The 14,427-nt window shown below is 46.9% G+C and overlaps 1 protein-coding gene across 3 annotated transcripts; it reads right to left on the reverse strand.

Annotated features, from left to right (window-relative positions):
- Positions 1 to 3,206, reverse strand: LOC121441812 (oogenesin-1-like). Of its 3 annotated transcripts, none has more exons than XM_041643129.1 (3): positions 2,920 to 3,206; positions 1,689 to 2,273; positions 1 to 568 (listed from the first exon to the last, which is right to left on the reverse strand). In XM_041643129.1, exons 1-3 carry the CDS (start codon positions 3,204 to 3,206, stop codon positions 1 to 3), a joined length of 1,440 nt encoding a protein of 479 aa, XP_041499063.1. The 3 variants fall into 3 exon arrangements, with proteins under 3 accessions (XP_041499063.1, XP_041499062.1, XP_041499064.1); XM_041643128.1 differs by having other exon boundaries at positions 1,689 to 2,276; XM_041643130.1 differs by lacking the exon at positions 1,689 to 2,273.
- Between the last annotated feature and the right edge of the window lie 11,221 nt (positions 3,207 to 14,427).

A 14,427-nucleotide genomic window follows, 5' to 3' on the forward strand; every position in this document is an offset into this window, starting at 1 on the left:
TTACTGCCAACAATGACAAAGTCTGGCCTCCAGGTCATAGATACAGCGCTGACAACATTTGTGACACATGTGTGTAGCAAAGGAGACTCTCTTGGGCTGCCTGACAGTAATCAGTGTATCCATGAGCTCAGGACAAAGTTTAGCAAATCTTCCCACATGGACATCACCCCTGTCATCATAGCATTCTAGAGGGGCGGGGTACAGCTCTTGGATCAGCTGGTTGAGGTTGGCTGTGTGATATAGAAGGTCTTTCAGGACAGCCATGGAGATATCATTGTCATAGAAATTGACCCTAGTGAGTTGGGAGCACTGGCTCAGGGCAGGCAGGAGGGTAATGAGCTGAGAGTCCACCATCCAGCAGCCCTCCAACTCTAGGGTCTGCAGAGTGCCCGCAACACTGTTTAGGAGATCACGGAAAGGTGTAGGATATAGGTCAATTAATTTCACAAGCCTCAGATTCAGGTGTTTCAGCTGATGGAGACTCTGACTCTGGGACAAGGAATTCAAGTCTAACTGTGAAAGCTTGCACACAGTGATGGATAGGGTCTCCAAAGGGGTCTTCAGGTACCTAGGGAGAGACCAAGATATTAGTTCTGGCACAATGAGATGGAGAGAGCTGCTGTTAGATGTAGCATAGAGGTAAAGGTGACCACTTGTTTAGAAGTCCTGCAACTATATAATGGAGATCAATATCCAGGATCGAGGATGCTGCTTATTGGGGAGTCTCACTATTCTTGGCAGAGAGAGAGGCATGAAGTACCAGTAATGGGACTTCTTTAGTCCATGGGTAGCAGCTTCCATTACTATGAAGAAGAGAACCTGTGCTGGCCACATTAGCCCAGGGCGCACACTGGAAAAACTAACCCATGAAAGATCTGGAAGTCTTGAATCATCTTTTGCCTCCCCTGGAACAGTCTCTGCCCTTATTCGGTTTCTCTTTTTTTTCTTTTTTTTTTAAGATTTATTTATTTATTTATTATGTATACAATATTCTGTGTGTATCCCTACAGGCCAGAAGAGGGCACCAGACCCCATTACAGATGGTTGTGAGCCACCATGTGGTTGCTGGGAATTGAACTCAGGACCTCTGGAAGAGCAGTCAGGGCTCTTAACCTCTGAGCCATCTCTCCAGCCCCCTTATTCAGTTTTTCATCCCTGCCTCTCACCCACACAATTGGTATCACTCATTTCTACCCATCTCTATTCAGACCCTACATGTGGGAAGTTAGAAGGCACACAAATGCCAAGCACCAAGTTCCCCCGTGGATCTGTGGAGGTAAGGATCCTCTCTAGTTCTGGGCCCACTGTTCTGACCGATTCCCTGCCCCTTAGACAGAATCCCAAGGAAGAACACAGAGCACATACTTCCTACATCTGATGCCCTCCCCAGTTGGTCTTGTAGCAGGACTGCTCAACCCATCTCCTACTTGGCTCAGGGAAGAACACAGAGTGCATCCTTCCTACTCTGATGCCCTCCCTAGCTGGTCTTGTAGCAGGACTGCTCAACACATCGCCTACTCGGCTCAGCCTCTGCTTAGTGAGTGGCCACTGAACAAACTGAGCTCCCAAATCAGTTAAGATAGAAACAAAACCCAACTTAGACGCTGCAGTGACTCCATGATTGTGAACTCCAGTGGCTGGCTGGCTTCACTCAGGTACCCACTACTCTCTTTGCCACCCCACCTTACCTGAACAACTGTTTCATGTGCTCACTGGAAAAGTAGACGCCATTCATGGAGAGATGCTGCAGACAGTTGAGTTTAGAGAACTGAGAAACAAACTTAGTGATACACTTCTGTATGTCTGAGGGGGTATTTAGAACCTTAAAGGTGTTCTTGTGGATCCGTGTTAAAAGGAGTTTTTGAAGATTTCTCATCTGGTCCAGGTAAGATACAAAATGCACCAGAGTGGACAGACTCCAACCTGTATTCAGTTCCAACTCCTGGATGCTGTCAGGCTGGAAAACCATCAGGACTTTCCTGACAGTGTACACGGGCAATGCCCATATCTGCATCTTCACACAGCACAGCCTGATGAAACTTCTTCTCTGCTGGGCCCACTGTAACAAGTATGTTTGCTGTTCATTCAGATGGAACCTGAGGCAAAGGTCTGCGACCACCTTCAAACGCTGCCTCAGGGCGTATCTAGGAGAGCGCTTCACCGCTTGCTTCTTACCCACAGCCTCTGCCGAGCACTCTCCATCCTCTGTGCCAGCCCAGACATCCCAGAAGTTGTGCTGCACATTCCTCAAGTCGAGCACCTGGAGCTTCCCCCTCCTGTGAGTAAGACAGGCAGAAACAGTGGAAGATATAAAAGACCAAACCCAGCCCGGCGGTGGCGGTGCACATCTTTAATCCCAGCATTCCTGAGGCAGAAGCAGGAAGATCTCTGTGAGTTTGAGGCCAGCCTGGTCTACAGAGGCAGCCAGGGCAGTCAGAGAAACCCTGTCTCGAAAAACAAATAACAGCAACAAACAAACAAACAAAGACCACACCCAGGCCAGGTTTTCCTCTCCATCTCTACTGCCACCTGTTCCCAGCTGTTCCGTGTGTTTATGATTCTCCGTCCTGGGTCTCCCAGAGCAGCTCCTGGCAAGGGCTCTTTACCAGAACTGCATATAAAGACCTGTCCAGCTTCCTCCCTGCAGTGACTCTTGACTCAGTCTTCCACTTCTAGAACCTGGGAGAGCCAGGGTAAGGCTTGTTTCACTGTGGCCACAACTGCTTTAAGCTGGACTCCATACCCAACTGTCCTTTTATACCAGGGCTCAACAGGGGTCAAGGCTTCTGCAATCTTCCAAGATAATTTAGATAATACCATCAAAATCCTCTCGTCTACCTTTGACCTCATTCTCCCTTACCCCAGATGTCCTTCCCCTGTACCATGCCCACCATTCTTCCCTACCTGGATCTTGCTTACCTGGGGAGCACCTTCTGTGTTCGCAGCATGTCTACTCCATCCAGGACTGCCTGCAAGGTCTCCAGGTGGGAAGTCTTCATGAGGGTCCCCACGGGAAGGAAGCTGAACGGCCAAACTGCTACCATAGCCCTCAGAATGTTACTTTGTCCGTGGTTGAAGGCTTCCTTGAACAGTGGTGGGAACAGCACCCTGGGCAGGAACTGCAGAGCAGAGATGGCCAGGGCTTCGTCCCTCAGCAGGCTCTGCACTGCCAGATGCAGGAGTGTGGGTGGGTCCCGACCACTCATTCTTCAGATCTTCAATCTGAAGCAATCTGGTGAAATATAAAGGAGGCTATGTCTTAGGAAACCCCACTTCTCACCTGTCTTAGTTACTGTTCTATTGCTGTGATGAGACACCATGACCAAGGCACCTCATAAAAGCATTTAGTTGGGGCTTGACTACAATTTCAGAATGCTAATTCAAGACCATCATGGTAGGTAGGCATGGCACAAGAACAGTAGCTTACAACCCATCTGCAAACAAACTGCAAAAGGAGGGCCTGGCATGGGCTTTTGAAACCTTCAAAGTCCATCCCTAGTGACATACCTTCTCAAAAAGACCACATCTCCTAGTCCTTCCAAAACATTGCAGCAACTGGGAACCAAACATTAAAATATAGAAACAGCATATGACCACACCTTTGTAACTGTGCTATCTAAATCCAGCCACTGTTCCTCCAAATTCAATTCCCTCTGGGACAGGGTATCCAGAAACCTAAGATTTAAACCCCATCCTTTTATGGCAACAGGGACACTAATCACCTCTCAAGATGCTCATGGCAAAGCCAAGGAATTATTTCATGTTGGGAGCTATAGATCCCTGGCCCCTTGACTTTCTTCGCCTGCAGCTGCTATGAGCAGCTTGATAGCAGACTGGTGGGCCTGCAGCTGATAGATCCCAAGAGCTGGGCGTGGCTAAGGATTCCTATATAAGCTGTCCCTGAGCACAATAAAGTGGGACATTTGGCATTCTTCTATCGAGGGTAGCCCGTGTCCCTCCACCTGTCTCTCTCCGCGTGTCTCCGTGCTTGTACGTGTTTAAGTCTCGGCTGAGTCTGGTTTGCGTACTGGTCCTGTAGTGGCATAGGCACTACATGACCATTTTCGTTTCCGGGTTTTTATAATTTCATGCCTAACCTTCCCAGATTAGACTTGTTTTATTTCTTTATTATTTTGGATATTTGAGACAGGGTTTCTTTGTAGTTTTGGAGCCACCACTACCCAGCAACTTAACTGCTCTTGTACAGGACCCAGATTCAATTCCTAGGACCTGCATGATGGCTCACAACTACCTGTAACATAGCACCAGTTCCAGGGGATTCAACAGGCACACGTGTGGCACACATACATGCATGTAGGCATAAAGTAAAATAAATAAATCTAAAAAAAAAATTTAAACCTGGGTGGCGGCAGCACGCATCTTTAATCCTAATATTCGGGAAGCAGAGACAGGTGGATCTATGTGAGTTCGAAGCCAGCCTGGTCTACAGCATAAGTTCCAGTAAAGTCAGGACTGTCCTAACAAAAAACCTTGTCTTGGGGGGAAAAAAAAAAGGAGCAAGCCTGGCAATGGTGGCAAACACCTTTAATCCCACACTTGGGAGACAGAGGCAGGCAGATCTAAGCCTGGTCTACAAGAGCTAGTTCCAGGACAGGCTCCAAAGCTAGAGAAACCCTGTCTCGAAAAAAGAAAAAAGAAAAAAAGGAGTACTGGCTGCTCTTCCGGATGACCTGAGTTTGGTTCCCAGCATCCACATGTTGGCTCACAACCGCCTGTAACTTCAGCACCAGGGGCTCTGCCCTCTTCTAGCCTTCATGAGCACCAGGCAAAAACACCCATTCACAAATAAAATTTAAAAATAAGAACAAAATAATTTTTTAGGTACTGGGGACTCATCCTAGGGCCTGGCCCATGCTAGACAAGTGCTCAACAGTAAGCTACATTTCCAACATTTATTTCACTTCATGCAGAGACAAGGTCACTTTGTGTACCCCATGACAGCCTGGAACTGGGCTTTCTTTCCCCATTGTGTCCCTAGTGCTATGATTCCAGGAGTGCTAGCAGCCCACCTAGCTTTGTTTTCATTTGAAAGGCAGTCTTGTTAAATTGACCAGGCTGAACCAACCACATTCCTACAGCTTCAGTCCCCAGAAGGGATGAGATGTCTTGTGTTACCAAAGCTCATTCCCAGTACTGTTGTAAAGAAACTTCAAGGTGGGTGGTGGTAGTGCACACCTTTAATCCCAGCACTCGGGAGGCAGAGGCAGGCGGATCTCTGTGAGTTCGAGACCAGCCTGGTCTACAAGAGCTAGTTCCAGGACAGGGTCCAAAACCACAGAGAAACCCTGTCTCGAAAAACAAAGAAAAAGAAACTTCAAGTTATAAAGCCACACAACAACTTAATAAGTATAATTTAAGGGACTGCAAACTAATTAACCAAATATAGAGCCGGAAAGTCAGGAGTTCAAGACCAGTCTGGAATTAATGAGACTTTGAGACTCAAAAGTCTGTTTGTTTCGTTTTGTTTTGCTTTTTCAAGATGGGGTTCCTCTGTGTAGCTTTGGAGTTTGTCCTGGAACTCACTCTGTATGACCAGGTTAGGCTCAAGCTCACAGAGATCCACCTGCCTCTGGCTTCCAAGTGCTTGGGATTAAATGTGTGCATCACTAGAGTTTGGCAAGACTCAGTCTTAAACTTAACATAACCAAATAACAACAACAACAAAAATTCCATTCAATGGGCATTTCTCATTACAGCCTGGTCTACAGAGCAAGTTCCAGGATAGCTAAGGATACACAGAGAAACCTTGTCATGAAAAAAAATAAATAAAATCCAAACACTAATGAGGTAGAATTAAGAAGATCAGCTACTTAAGGTCAGACAAGACTACATAAGACCATGTCTACAAAATAAAATAAAAGTTTTTGTTTTTTTGTTTGTTTGTTTTTCGAGACAGGGTTTCTCTGTGGCTTTGGAACTAGCTCTGTAGACCAGGCTGGTCTCGAACTCACAGAGATCCGCCTGCCTCTGCCTCCCGAGTGCTGGGATTAAAGGCGTGTGCCACCATGGCCCAGCTAAAATAAAAGTTTTAAGTCGCATATGATGGGACAGTCTAGTAACCTGTGTCCCAGTTCTAGGGAGGAATATCAAGAGCTCAAGGTCAATCAGACAGTGGTGGTTTTAGCTTTTAAGCCTTTAATCTCAGGACTCAGAGAGGCAGAGGCAGGAGTCCAGCCTGGTATGCTAAGCATTCAGGACAGTCGGAGATTTAACAGGGAAACCTTGGTGGGACAAACACACACACACACACACACACACACACACACACACCATGAAAAGCAAACAAACAAATAAATACCAAACAACAAAGAAGAGCCCCAGTTATATAGTGAGCTAAAGATCATCTTTGGCTACACAAGACTCTATTTCAAACAAAAATTGTGGGTTCCACTTCAATCTGTTCTGCATGTGACTATCTCTAAAATGAAAGGGAATTTAAAAATAAGCCTGCAACTCACCATGTAAACCAGGCCGGCCTCAAACTCCTCCTGCCTCTGCCTCCCGAGTGCTGAGATTAGCCAGGAGGTGGTGACGCATGCCTTTAATCCCAGCACTCGGGAGGCAGAGGCAGGCGGATCTCTGTGAGTTCGAGGCCAGCCTGGTCTACAAGAGCTAGTTCCAGGACAGGAACCAAAGCTACAGAGAAACCCTGTCTCGAAAAACTAAATAAATAAATAAATAAATAAATAGAGTGCTGAGATTAAAGGCGAGCGCCGCCACCGCCAGGCTGTTTACAATTCTAACAGGAGGATGAGGCAGTCTGAGGCCTTCCTAGAGACTGAGACCCTATGTGAATAACCAAAGAACATAAATTTTAAACGGATACAAGTGAAAGCATAATTCATATTCGATTAACTCACTATTCGAGTTTCAGCATGGGGAGGAGGAAGCAGAACTGCCAGGAGTTTAAACACACTGGCAAACACACAACAGTACGGAGGCTGAGGCGGGGGCTGAGGCAGGAACTGCGAGTGGGGGCTGGAAGTGGAATGTTTGATTGCTGGACCAACATGAGCTACATTCTAGGCAAGCCTGGGCAGCACAGGCTGCCGCCCCCGCCTCAAAAAAAATTAATAAAAATGAAACCAACAGATTAAGACATTTAATATGTTGGCAAACTTATTAGTAAGGGCAATTGACAACTTGAGTCAAATGGAGGTCACTAACTTACCAGAAACAAGCACTAATTACAGAACCCAGAACCCCAGAAGAGTCAGGCAGCCACTTTAAGCTTGCGCTCCAAGGCTGTGAGTATCTTTCCCGGCTCTTCTGAAGACTTTTCGGCCATCTTCACTTCACACTTCCGTCCTGAAGCTTTCGCATCCGGTGTTCCGCCTTACACTTCCGGGCTGAAGCTTCTCCTCACCCCCACCCCCACTCCACCCCCGCCCCTCCGTATTCCGTCTCATACTTCCGGTTTGTAGCCCCGCCTGCCAACCACAAGCTGTTACCCGATTGGATGACTGAGTCTCCGCCCTGTCTGGGCTTTTTCTGGCTCTGGATTTCGTTGCGAATGCTCTGTGAGCTGGAGAAAAAAAAAAAAAAAAGGGAAGGTTCGCGAAAGGACACCCGCCTTTGATTCCAGCCCTCTTAGAGGCAGAGACAGGCCTATCTCTGTGTGTTCAATGCCAAGTTCTCTAGGGCTGCGAGGGAAAAACAAAGAACCTGAAAGCCGCGGGAAATGGTGACTGGTGCGCGCCTTTAATCTCAGCCCTCCGGTGGCCGATTCAGGCAGATCACTGTGAGTTCAAACCCAGTCTGCTCTACATAGAGACCGTCAATATAGCCAGATCACGATAGTGGAACATTGTCTACGAAACAAAAAACACCATTAAAAATTTTAAAAACACTGGGCGGTGGTGGTGCACGCTTGTAATCCTAGCACTAGGGAGGCAGAGGCAAGAGGATCACTGTGAGTTCGAGCAGCCTGGTCTACAAGAGCTAGTTCCAAAGCTACAGAGAAACCCTGTCTCGAAAAACCAAAAGAACAAAAAGACAAAAAACCTTGGATCTGTGAAAGTCAAAAACCCAATCTCTATCACTTATTTGATTGTTTGATTTATATTGTTTTACTTGTTTACTTATGCCCTTCATTTTGGATTTGTTCCTTAAATGAAAAAAAGTAAATATGAAAGGACGGTAGTGTTCCTAGGTATGATGGAGTTTGGTTAATGTATTTGTTTTACTTATTTATGCACTACATTTTTGGTTTCCTGAATGAACAAAAAAAAAAAAAGGTATGACTGTTCCTAGACCTGGTGGAGGAGAAATCAAACTGTAGACAAAAGGGAGAGCACAGCCGGAGGTAGAGACATCTGGGAGAGTCCAGAGTGGACGCGACCCTGAGCCAGGTGAGGAACCAGAGACAGAAAGGAAACCAGATGCTGCTGCAGTCAGGAGGGCAAAAGGTCCAATAAATAAATAAAAGGGGGTGTGGGGCAGGTAATCAAAATAGCTGGATTATACTGAAAAGAACCTCTGGGAGAAGGGCACCCTAAACACTGGGGTAGAGGGTACAATCAGGAACTGAGGGATGCTGGAGAACCCAGTGGCCAGGTCCGTTCTGATGTGTTAAACAGGCACCTCAGCCATTAGTCCCAAGGTTTAAGACTTAACATTTCCCAGATGGGGTCTTGCCCATCTTGGTTTAAAACTCCAACTCTTAGCAATTCTCCTGCCTCGGCCTTCTTCCTGGAGTGGTTACGGCTGTGAACCAACAGACCTGGCTGAACTATATTCATTTGTGGCCCCCCTAGTTCTAACTGTAAGTCGGTGGGGCGGGGGGATGTTACTCTGTGCCTGGCAATAGACATAGAAAGTATAAATCTGGAATTGTTGTTGAGAATAATTATGAACATGTCCTGGAATTAGGGATTGAGCTGGATGCTTTACAAGTCACCTGCTGTGACAGCCACTGGGAAGGCTGAGGCAGGAGGATGGCTTGTATCCATTAATATTGTGACAAGGGACCCGGAAAGGGAACTGAGTTTATAGAGTACTTGCTGCCCAGCAGCCTCAAAATTCTCTGTCCAGCAAGCACTGTGCTTACCAAACAGGACACTGCAGGGCATACCTGTAATCCCACAACTCAAAGAGTTGGAATCAAAGGGATCAGGGTTTTTTGTTGTTGTTGTTGTTTTTCGGGTTTTTTTGTTTGTTTGTTTTTTTCAAGACAATGTTTCTCTGTAACTTTTGGTGCCTGTCCTGGAACTAGCTCTTGTAGACCAGGCTGGTCTCGAACTCAGAGATCCACCCAAGTGCTGGGATTAAAGGCGTGAGCCACCAATGCCCAGCTGTTCTTGTTTTTTTGAGATAGGGCCTTGCTCTGGAGCTTGCTATAGCTCAATAAGTAGACCAGGTGGATCTTGAACTCAGAGAGCAACTTGCTTCTGCCCCCTGAGGCTAGGATTAAAGGTGTGCACCACCACACCCCAAGAGATTTTCTTTCCTTTGAGATAGGCTCACCCCCTGTAATTCAGGTGGGGCTCCTACTCACAGTGATTGGTCTGCTTCTTTTGTCCTTGCCACTAGGCAGAAGTGACAGGAGGCCTGCAAATTCAAATTCTGCCTGAGCCACAGAGTAAATCTGCTTCCGAGACCGGGCAGGGTGGTCTCAAACTCAAGGAGACATGCCTGCCCCCCCCACCTCCTGCAGGGTAGGATTAGAACAATTTCTGTTTGTTGAGAGAAGATTTGCCTGCCTCTGCCTCCCAGGTGCTGGGCTTAAAGGTGTAGGCCACCACTGCCCAGCTTGACCTGACAATTTCTTAAAAACAAAAATTTTGTGTTGCTGTCAAATGAGAAAGGCCTCTTGGATTGAAATTTATTTTTATTTTGGGATCTTATGTGAAAAAAACACTGCATCCACACACCCTGTGCTGAAGATTAGAGGTCCAAGCCTCTAATGCGAAGGGATCTGTTTTCATGTTTTTGAGTGGTTTTTTGTTTGGTTAGTTTGGTTTTTGTTTTTTGAGACAGGGAACAGTCCTGGCTGTCCTGGAGCTAGCTCCTGTAGACCAGGCTGACCTTGAATTCACAGAGGTCTACCTGCCTCTGCCTTCTGAGTGCTGGGATTAAAGGCCTGTGCCACCACCGCCCGGCAGGCCCAGCAGGATTTGTTTTCTTAAAATATGTTCACCAGGCACAATGCCTTGTAACCTTGGGGGTCAGAAAAGGGCATCAGATCCTCTGCAACCAGAGTTACACACATGATTGTGGTCTGCCATGTGGGCGTTGAACACAGCTCAGACCATCTGCCAAAGCAGCAGTGCTTTTAGCCATTCAACCATTCAACCATCTCCTCCTGCTGTATCCAGGCAATTCTGAAGAGAAACCCTGTCTCGAAAACAACAACAACCAAGAAACACCCTTCCACAGCTGCCTCATCCTGGAACTCAAGAGATCCACCAGCCTCCACCTACCTTATGCTGGGATTAAAGGCGTGGACCGCCTTCTCCCGGCCACAGCTGCATTTTTAAAGACTTGATAAAGGCACTGACTGACCACCTGAATCCCATTCTGTGCATCTGAATAGTAGGATTGCCCTTCTTTTGTTTGTTTTTTGGTTTTCTTCCTCTTTTGCTTTTTTTGAGTTGTTTTGTTTTGATCGAGACCAGGTTTCTCTGGGGGTTTGGAGACTGTCCTGGAACTAGTTCTTGTAGAACAAGCTGGCCTCAAACTCACAGAGATCCGCCTGCCTCTGCCTCCCAAGTGTTGGGATTAAAGGTGTGTGCCACCACCGCCAGGCTGAAAACGCCTTTTTAAAAAGATTATTATGTATACAGTATTTTTTCTGCACGTATTTCTGCAGGCCAGAAGAGGGCACCAGATCTCATTAAAGATGGTTGTGAGCCACTATGTGGTTGCTGGGAATTGAACTCAGAACTTCTGGGCCTTCTCTCCTGCACCAAAAATGCCTTTCTTTCTTTCTTACATTAAATGCACACACACATAAAATAAGTGATAATGTAAAACCATTAAACTGCCATTCAGTTGTAGTTCCGTTCCTTTGTTTGGGTTAGATGACTGTCTTGCTGTGTACCCAGACTGGCATCAAATTTACAATCCTCCTGCCTCATTCTCTCAAATGCTAAGCATGGCCACGGCAAGTTCCAAAGCTTTTGAAAGTAAAAGTGGGCACCGGGAGCTGGAGAGATGATGGCTCAACAATTTACAGCTTGTTTGTGCTTCTCTTCCAGGTGACCAGAGTTGAGTTCCCAGCACTCACACCGTACAGCTCACACTCCCACACGCAACTCCAGCTTCAGGGGATCTTACCACTCCCTCTTCTAGCCTCTGTAGGCACCTGTACCCATATGTGTGCACGTGTTTGTGTGTGTGCGCGCACACACACACACAAACACAATTTTATTAGTAACTTCGCCCATTTCAGATTCTCAGCTGTTCTCAGCCAGGTCCCGTTAGATGAATAAAGAGGACAAGTCAACTGACATTTGCCTTCTGTTGAGGGGGTGAGTGGTGATCAGGGCTCAGCATTCAGTCTCGTGTACCCCCACAGAACAAGATTTGGAGGAGCAGAGGTTGGGACTGGGATTGGAATAATGGTGGAAGTGATTGTGAGTCCACCATGCTGCCAGGGAGGGTACCGCAGCTGACACTGTCAGAGACTGAGTGGAATGAGGTCTCCTCCACTGTCCCAGCACGGACTCTCAGCCTGCTGTGTTCCTGCTGTGTGAGAGAGAAGGGCTCCAAATCTTAACCTGAAAGGATGGCAGAAAACAACTTGCAACAGTTAGAGAAAAATTCTACCATTCAGATCACAACAATAGACACAAATCTAAGACACACCGTTATGTCTGGAGTCTCCTGAATATTTCTAAGTTATATCCAGGAATTAGAAGTGAACACAATGTAGAAGCTGCATTCCCTGGCAAGGTTCCCCTCTAACATAGGCCAGGAGGTAACTATTAAAAGCTTTTTCTCTAGGGCTTCACAGAGACCATAAACTGAACAGAATAAATGTGTACAAACCTGGAAGAGGGGTGCTGTAGTGTGAGGTTTTTTGCTCTTTTACACTTTGGCATTTTGGACTTTTGGGGAGCCCACCACCCAGCTCTCAAATCACACATGGAGGCTTGTTCTTAGATATGAATGCCCTGCCTTACTTGGCTTGTTTCTAGCCAGTTGTTCTCATCTTAAATTATCCCAGCTACCTTTTGCCTCTGGGCTTTTAGCTTGTCTATTTTGGTATATCTTACTTTTATGATGTGGCCCCCCTTCTTCTCTTGTTGCTCCTCCTCTTCCTTGTTTCTCCTTTTTTTTTTTTTTTGAGACAGGGTTTCTCTGTAGCTTTGGAGCCTGGAACTTCCTCTGTAAACCAGGCTGGCTTTGAACTCACAGAGATCTGCCTGTCTCTGTCTCCTGAGTGCTGGGATTAAAGGCGTGTATCATCACTACCTGGCCTCTCTTTCTATTTATACTCTCTGCCTGCCAGCCCTGCCTATCTTTGCTCTGGCCTTGCTATTGGCTGTTCAGTGCTTTATTAGACCATTAGGTGTTTTAGACAGGCCATGAACCACAGCCTCACAAAGTTAAGCAAATGCAGCATAAACAAAGGCAACACATCTTTACACCGTCAAACAAATGTTCCAAGGCCTGAACAAAAACAACACACCTTAAAATAATATTTCCCAACAGGGTGCATTGCCACAATCATAGTCCAATCACCCAAATCCATCGTTCTCTGACATCTCTCTATGAATGGTGTGCATTTCCTCAATTTTGTTTGTTGGGGAAACAAAGTCAGTGAGGGTGAGTTGTCCTTTCTTTCTTAGGAAGCCTGTCTACACTAAGGGGACAAGCAAGAGAGGACAGCACTGGGGGAGGGGAGGGCTCACCTTCACAGCTTCCAGGAGCTCTGGCTCAGCAGCTCTGACTAGGTACCAGCCTGCCTCAGTCTCCCATCTCTGAAAGGCTGAACGTAGGTAGGGGCTGATGAGAAGAACAACGAGGGACACTGGGAGTGAGGCTGAGCTCTAAGGGAAGCCTTGTGAACAGGAGCAGAGGCTGTTCTGGGGAGCCCAAGGTTGGCACACCCAGGGATGGTGCCAGCTGTCTCCTTGTTGGTCCTTCTGAGTTTTTCGGCTGACGTCATCTGTCCACTGATGTGGTTTTGTGCTAGACAGCGGAAAGGAACTGCAGAGCTGGGGACTGAGCCAGTCGTGATGATGTACATCCTCTGTCTAGCGTGAGCTGACTAGATGACCAGAGTAAGCAGAAGCTCCAGCAGGGAGTGTCCTGGGCTTGACCCTCCCTGCTGTGCTCAGAATGACCTTGAGCCAAGCCTTCCTCTTTTTGTTTGAGGTTGTAACCCAACCCACTCTCCACTACTGTCCTAGCCTAGCCCGCTTTGTCTCTCTTTTCTCAAAACCACTCCCTGGGATATTCACAGTAAAAATTTGTCATTACCAGGCCCCAAGTATCCATCAGCTCAAATGCCTGAACTTGAGTGCCATCAAAAAAATTCCAGCCAGGCGGTGGTGGCTCCAAAACCACAGAGAAACCCTGTCTTGAAAAACAAAAACAAAAAACAAAAAAATTCCAATTAGATTTTGGACCCCTCTAAGTTCTGCTAGAAAGAATCACAGCCATTCTGTAGACCCTGGAATAGGAGGAGTATTATATGTAGGACTCCAAGCCAGCCCTGAACCAATACTCCCAGCTCACTGAGGTCAATTTCCATGGAAACTATATCTGCATGCCTGCCCTGAAGAACCTGATACACCACACATTGTCAACCAAGCCAACTGACCCTGGAGTTGTACTCCGACCTTTTCAAATGGTGGCTTGGGTGGTTTCCTTGTGGAGAGATTTACTCAGCTTGGTCCTGAGCTCACAGATACACTTAGGGCCATAAGATAGCCCCAAACAGTCTGGTTTTCTACAAGTACCTGCCTTCAATGTAATGACCATTCCATCTATCACCTGTGTTTATCTTCCTGTTGGCAGTAACTAGAAGAAGGTTACTTCTGGACACTGAGAAAAGAAATTCTAGTGTCTCATTTAGGGGGCACAGAGAGTGTTCCTTTACAGGCTGTAGCACAATTAGTAAAAACCCAGAGACAGATATTGGGGTTCAACCTAGAGATCAGAAAAGCAAAGCAGCCAGCCACTGGCTCTTACCTTTACCTAGGTATGAAATGGCAATCCTGCCTCCAGGAATGTGGGCTGTTGAGTCTTCAGGATTTGTGGAGAGGAGATAGTGTAATGGATTAAGTAAAGATGCTGCAGCTGGTCCTGGGCAGGGAGCTATGGGACGAGCAAGAGACAGAGACATGGATAGGCACACCCTGCTCTCTCCTGAAGAGGCAGCTTCAGCCTCGCATACCATTCTCCCCACTTCTCCCTTTCCTCCCTCTCCCCCCCCCCTCTCTGTTCTTCCCTCTT

The sequence above is a fragment of the Microtus oregoni genome, unplaced genomic scaffold, assembly GCF_018167655.1.
Source record: "Microtus oregoni isolate MIOR12 unplaced genomic scaffold, Mior012 000081F_ref0000091, whole genome shotgun sequence".
Taxonomy (NCBI): Eukaryota; Metazoa; Chordata; class Mammalia; order Rodentia; family Cricetidae; genus Microtus; species Microtus oregoni.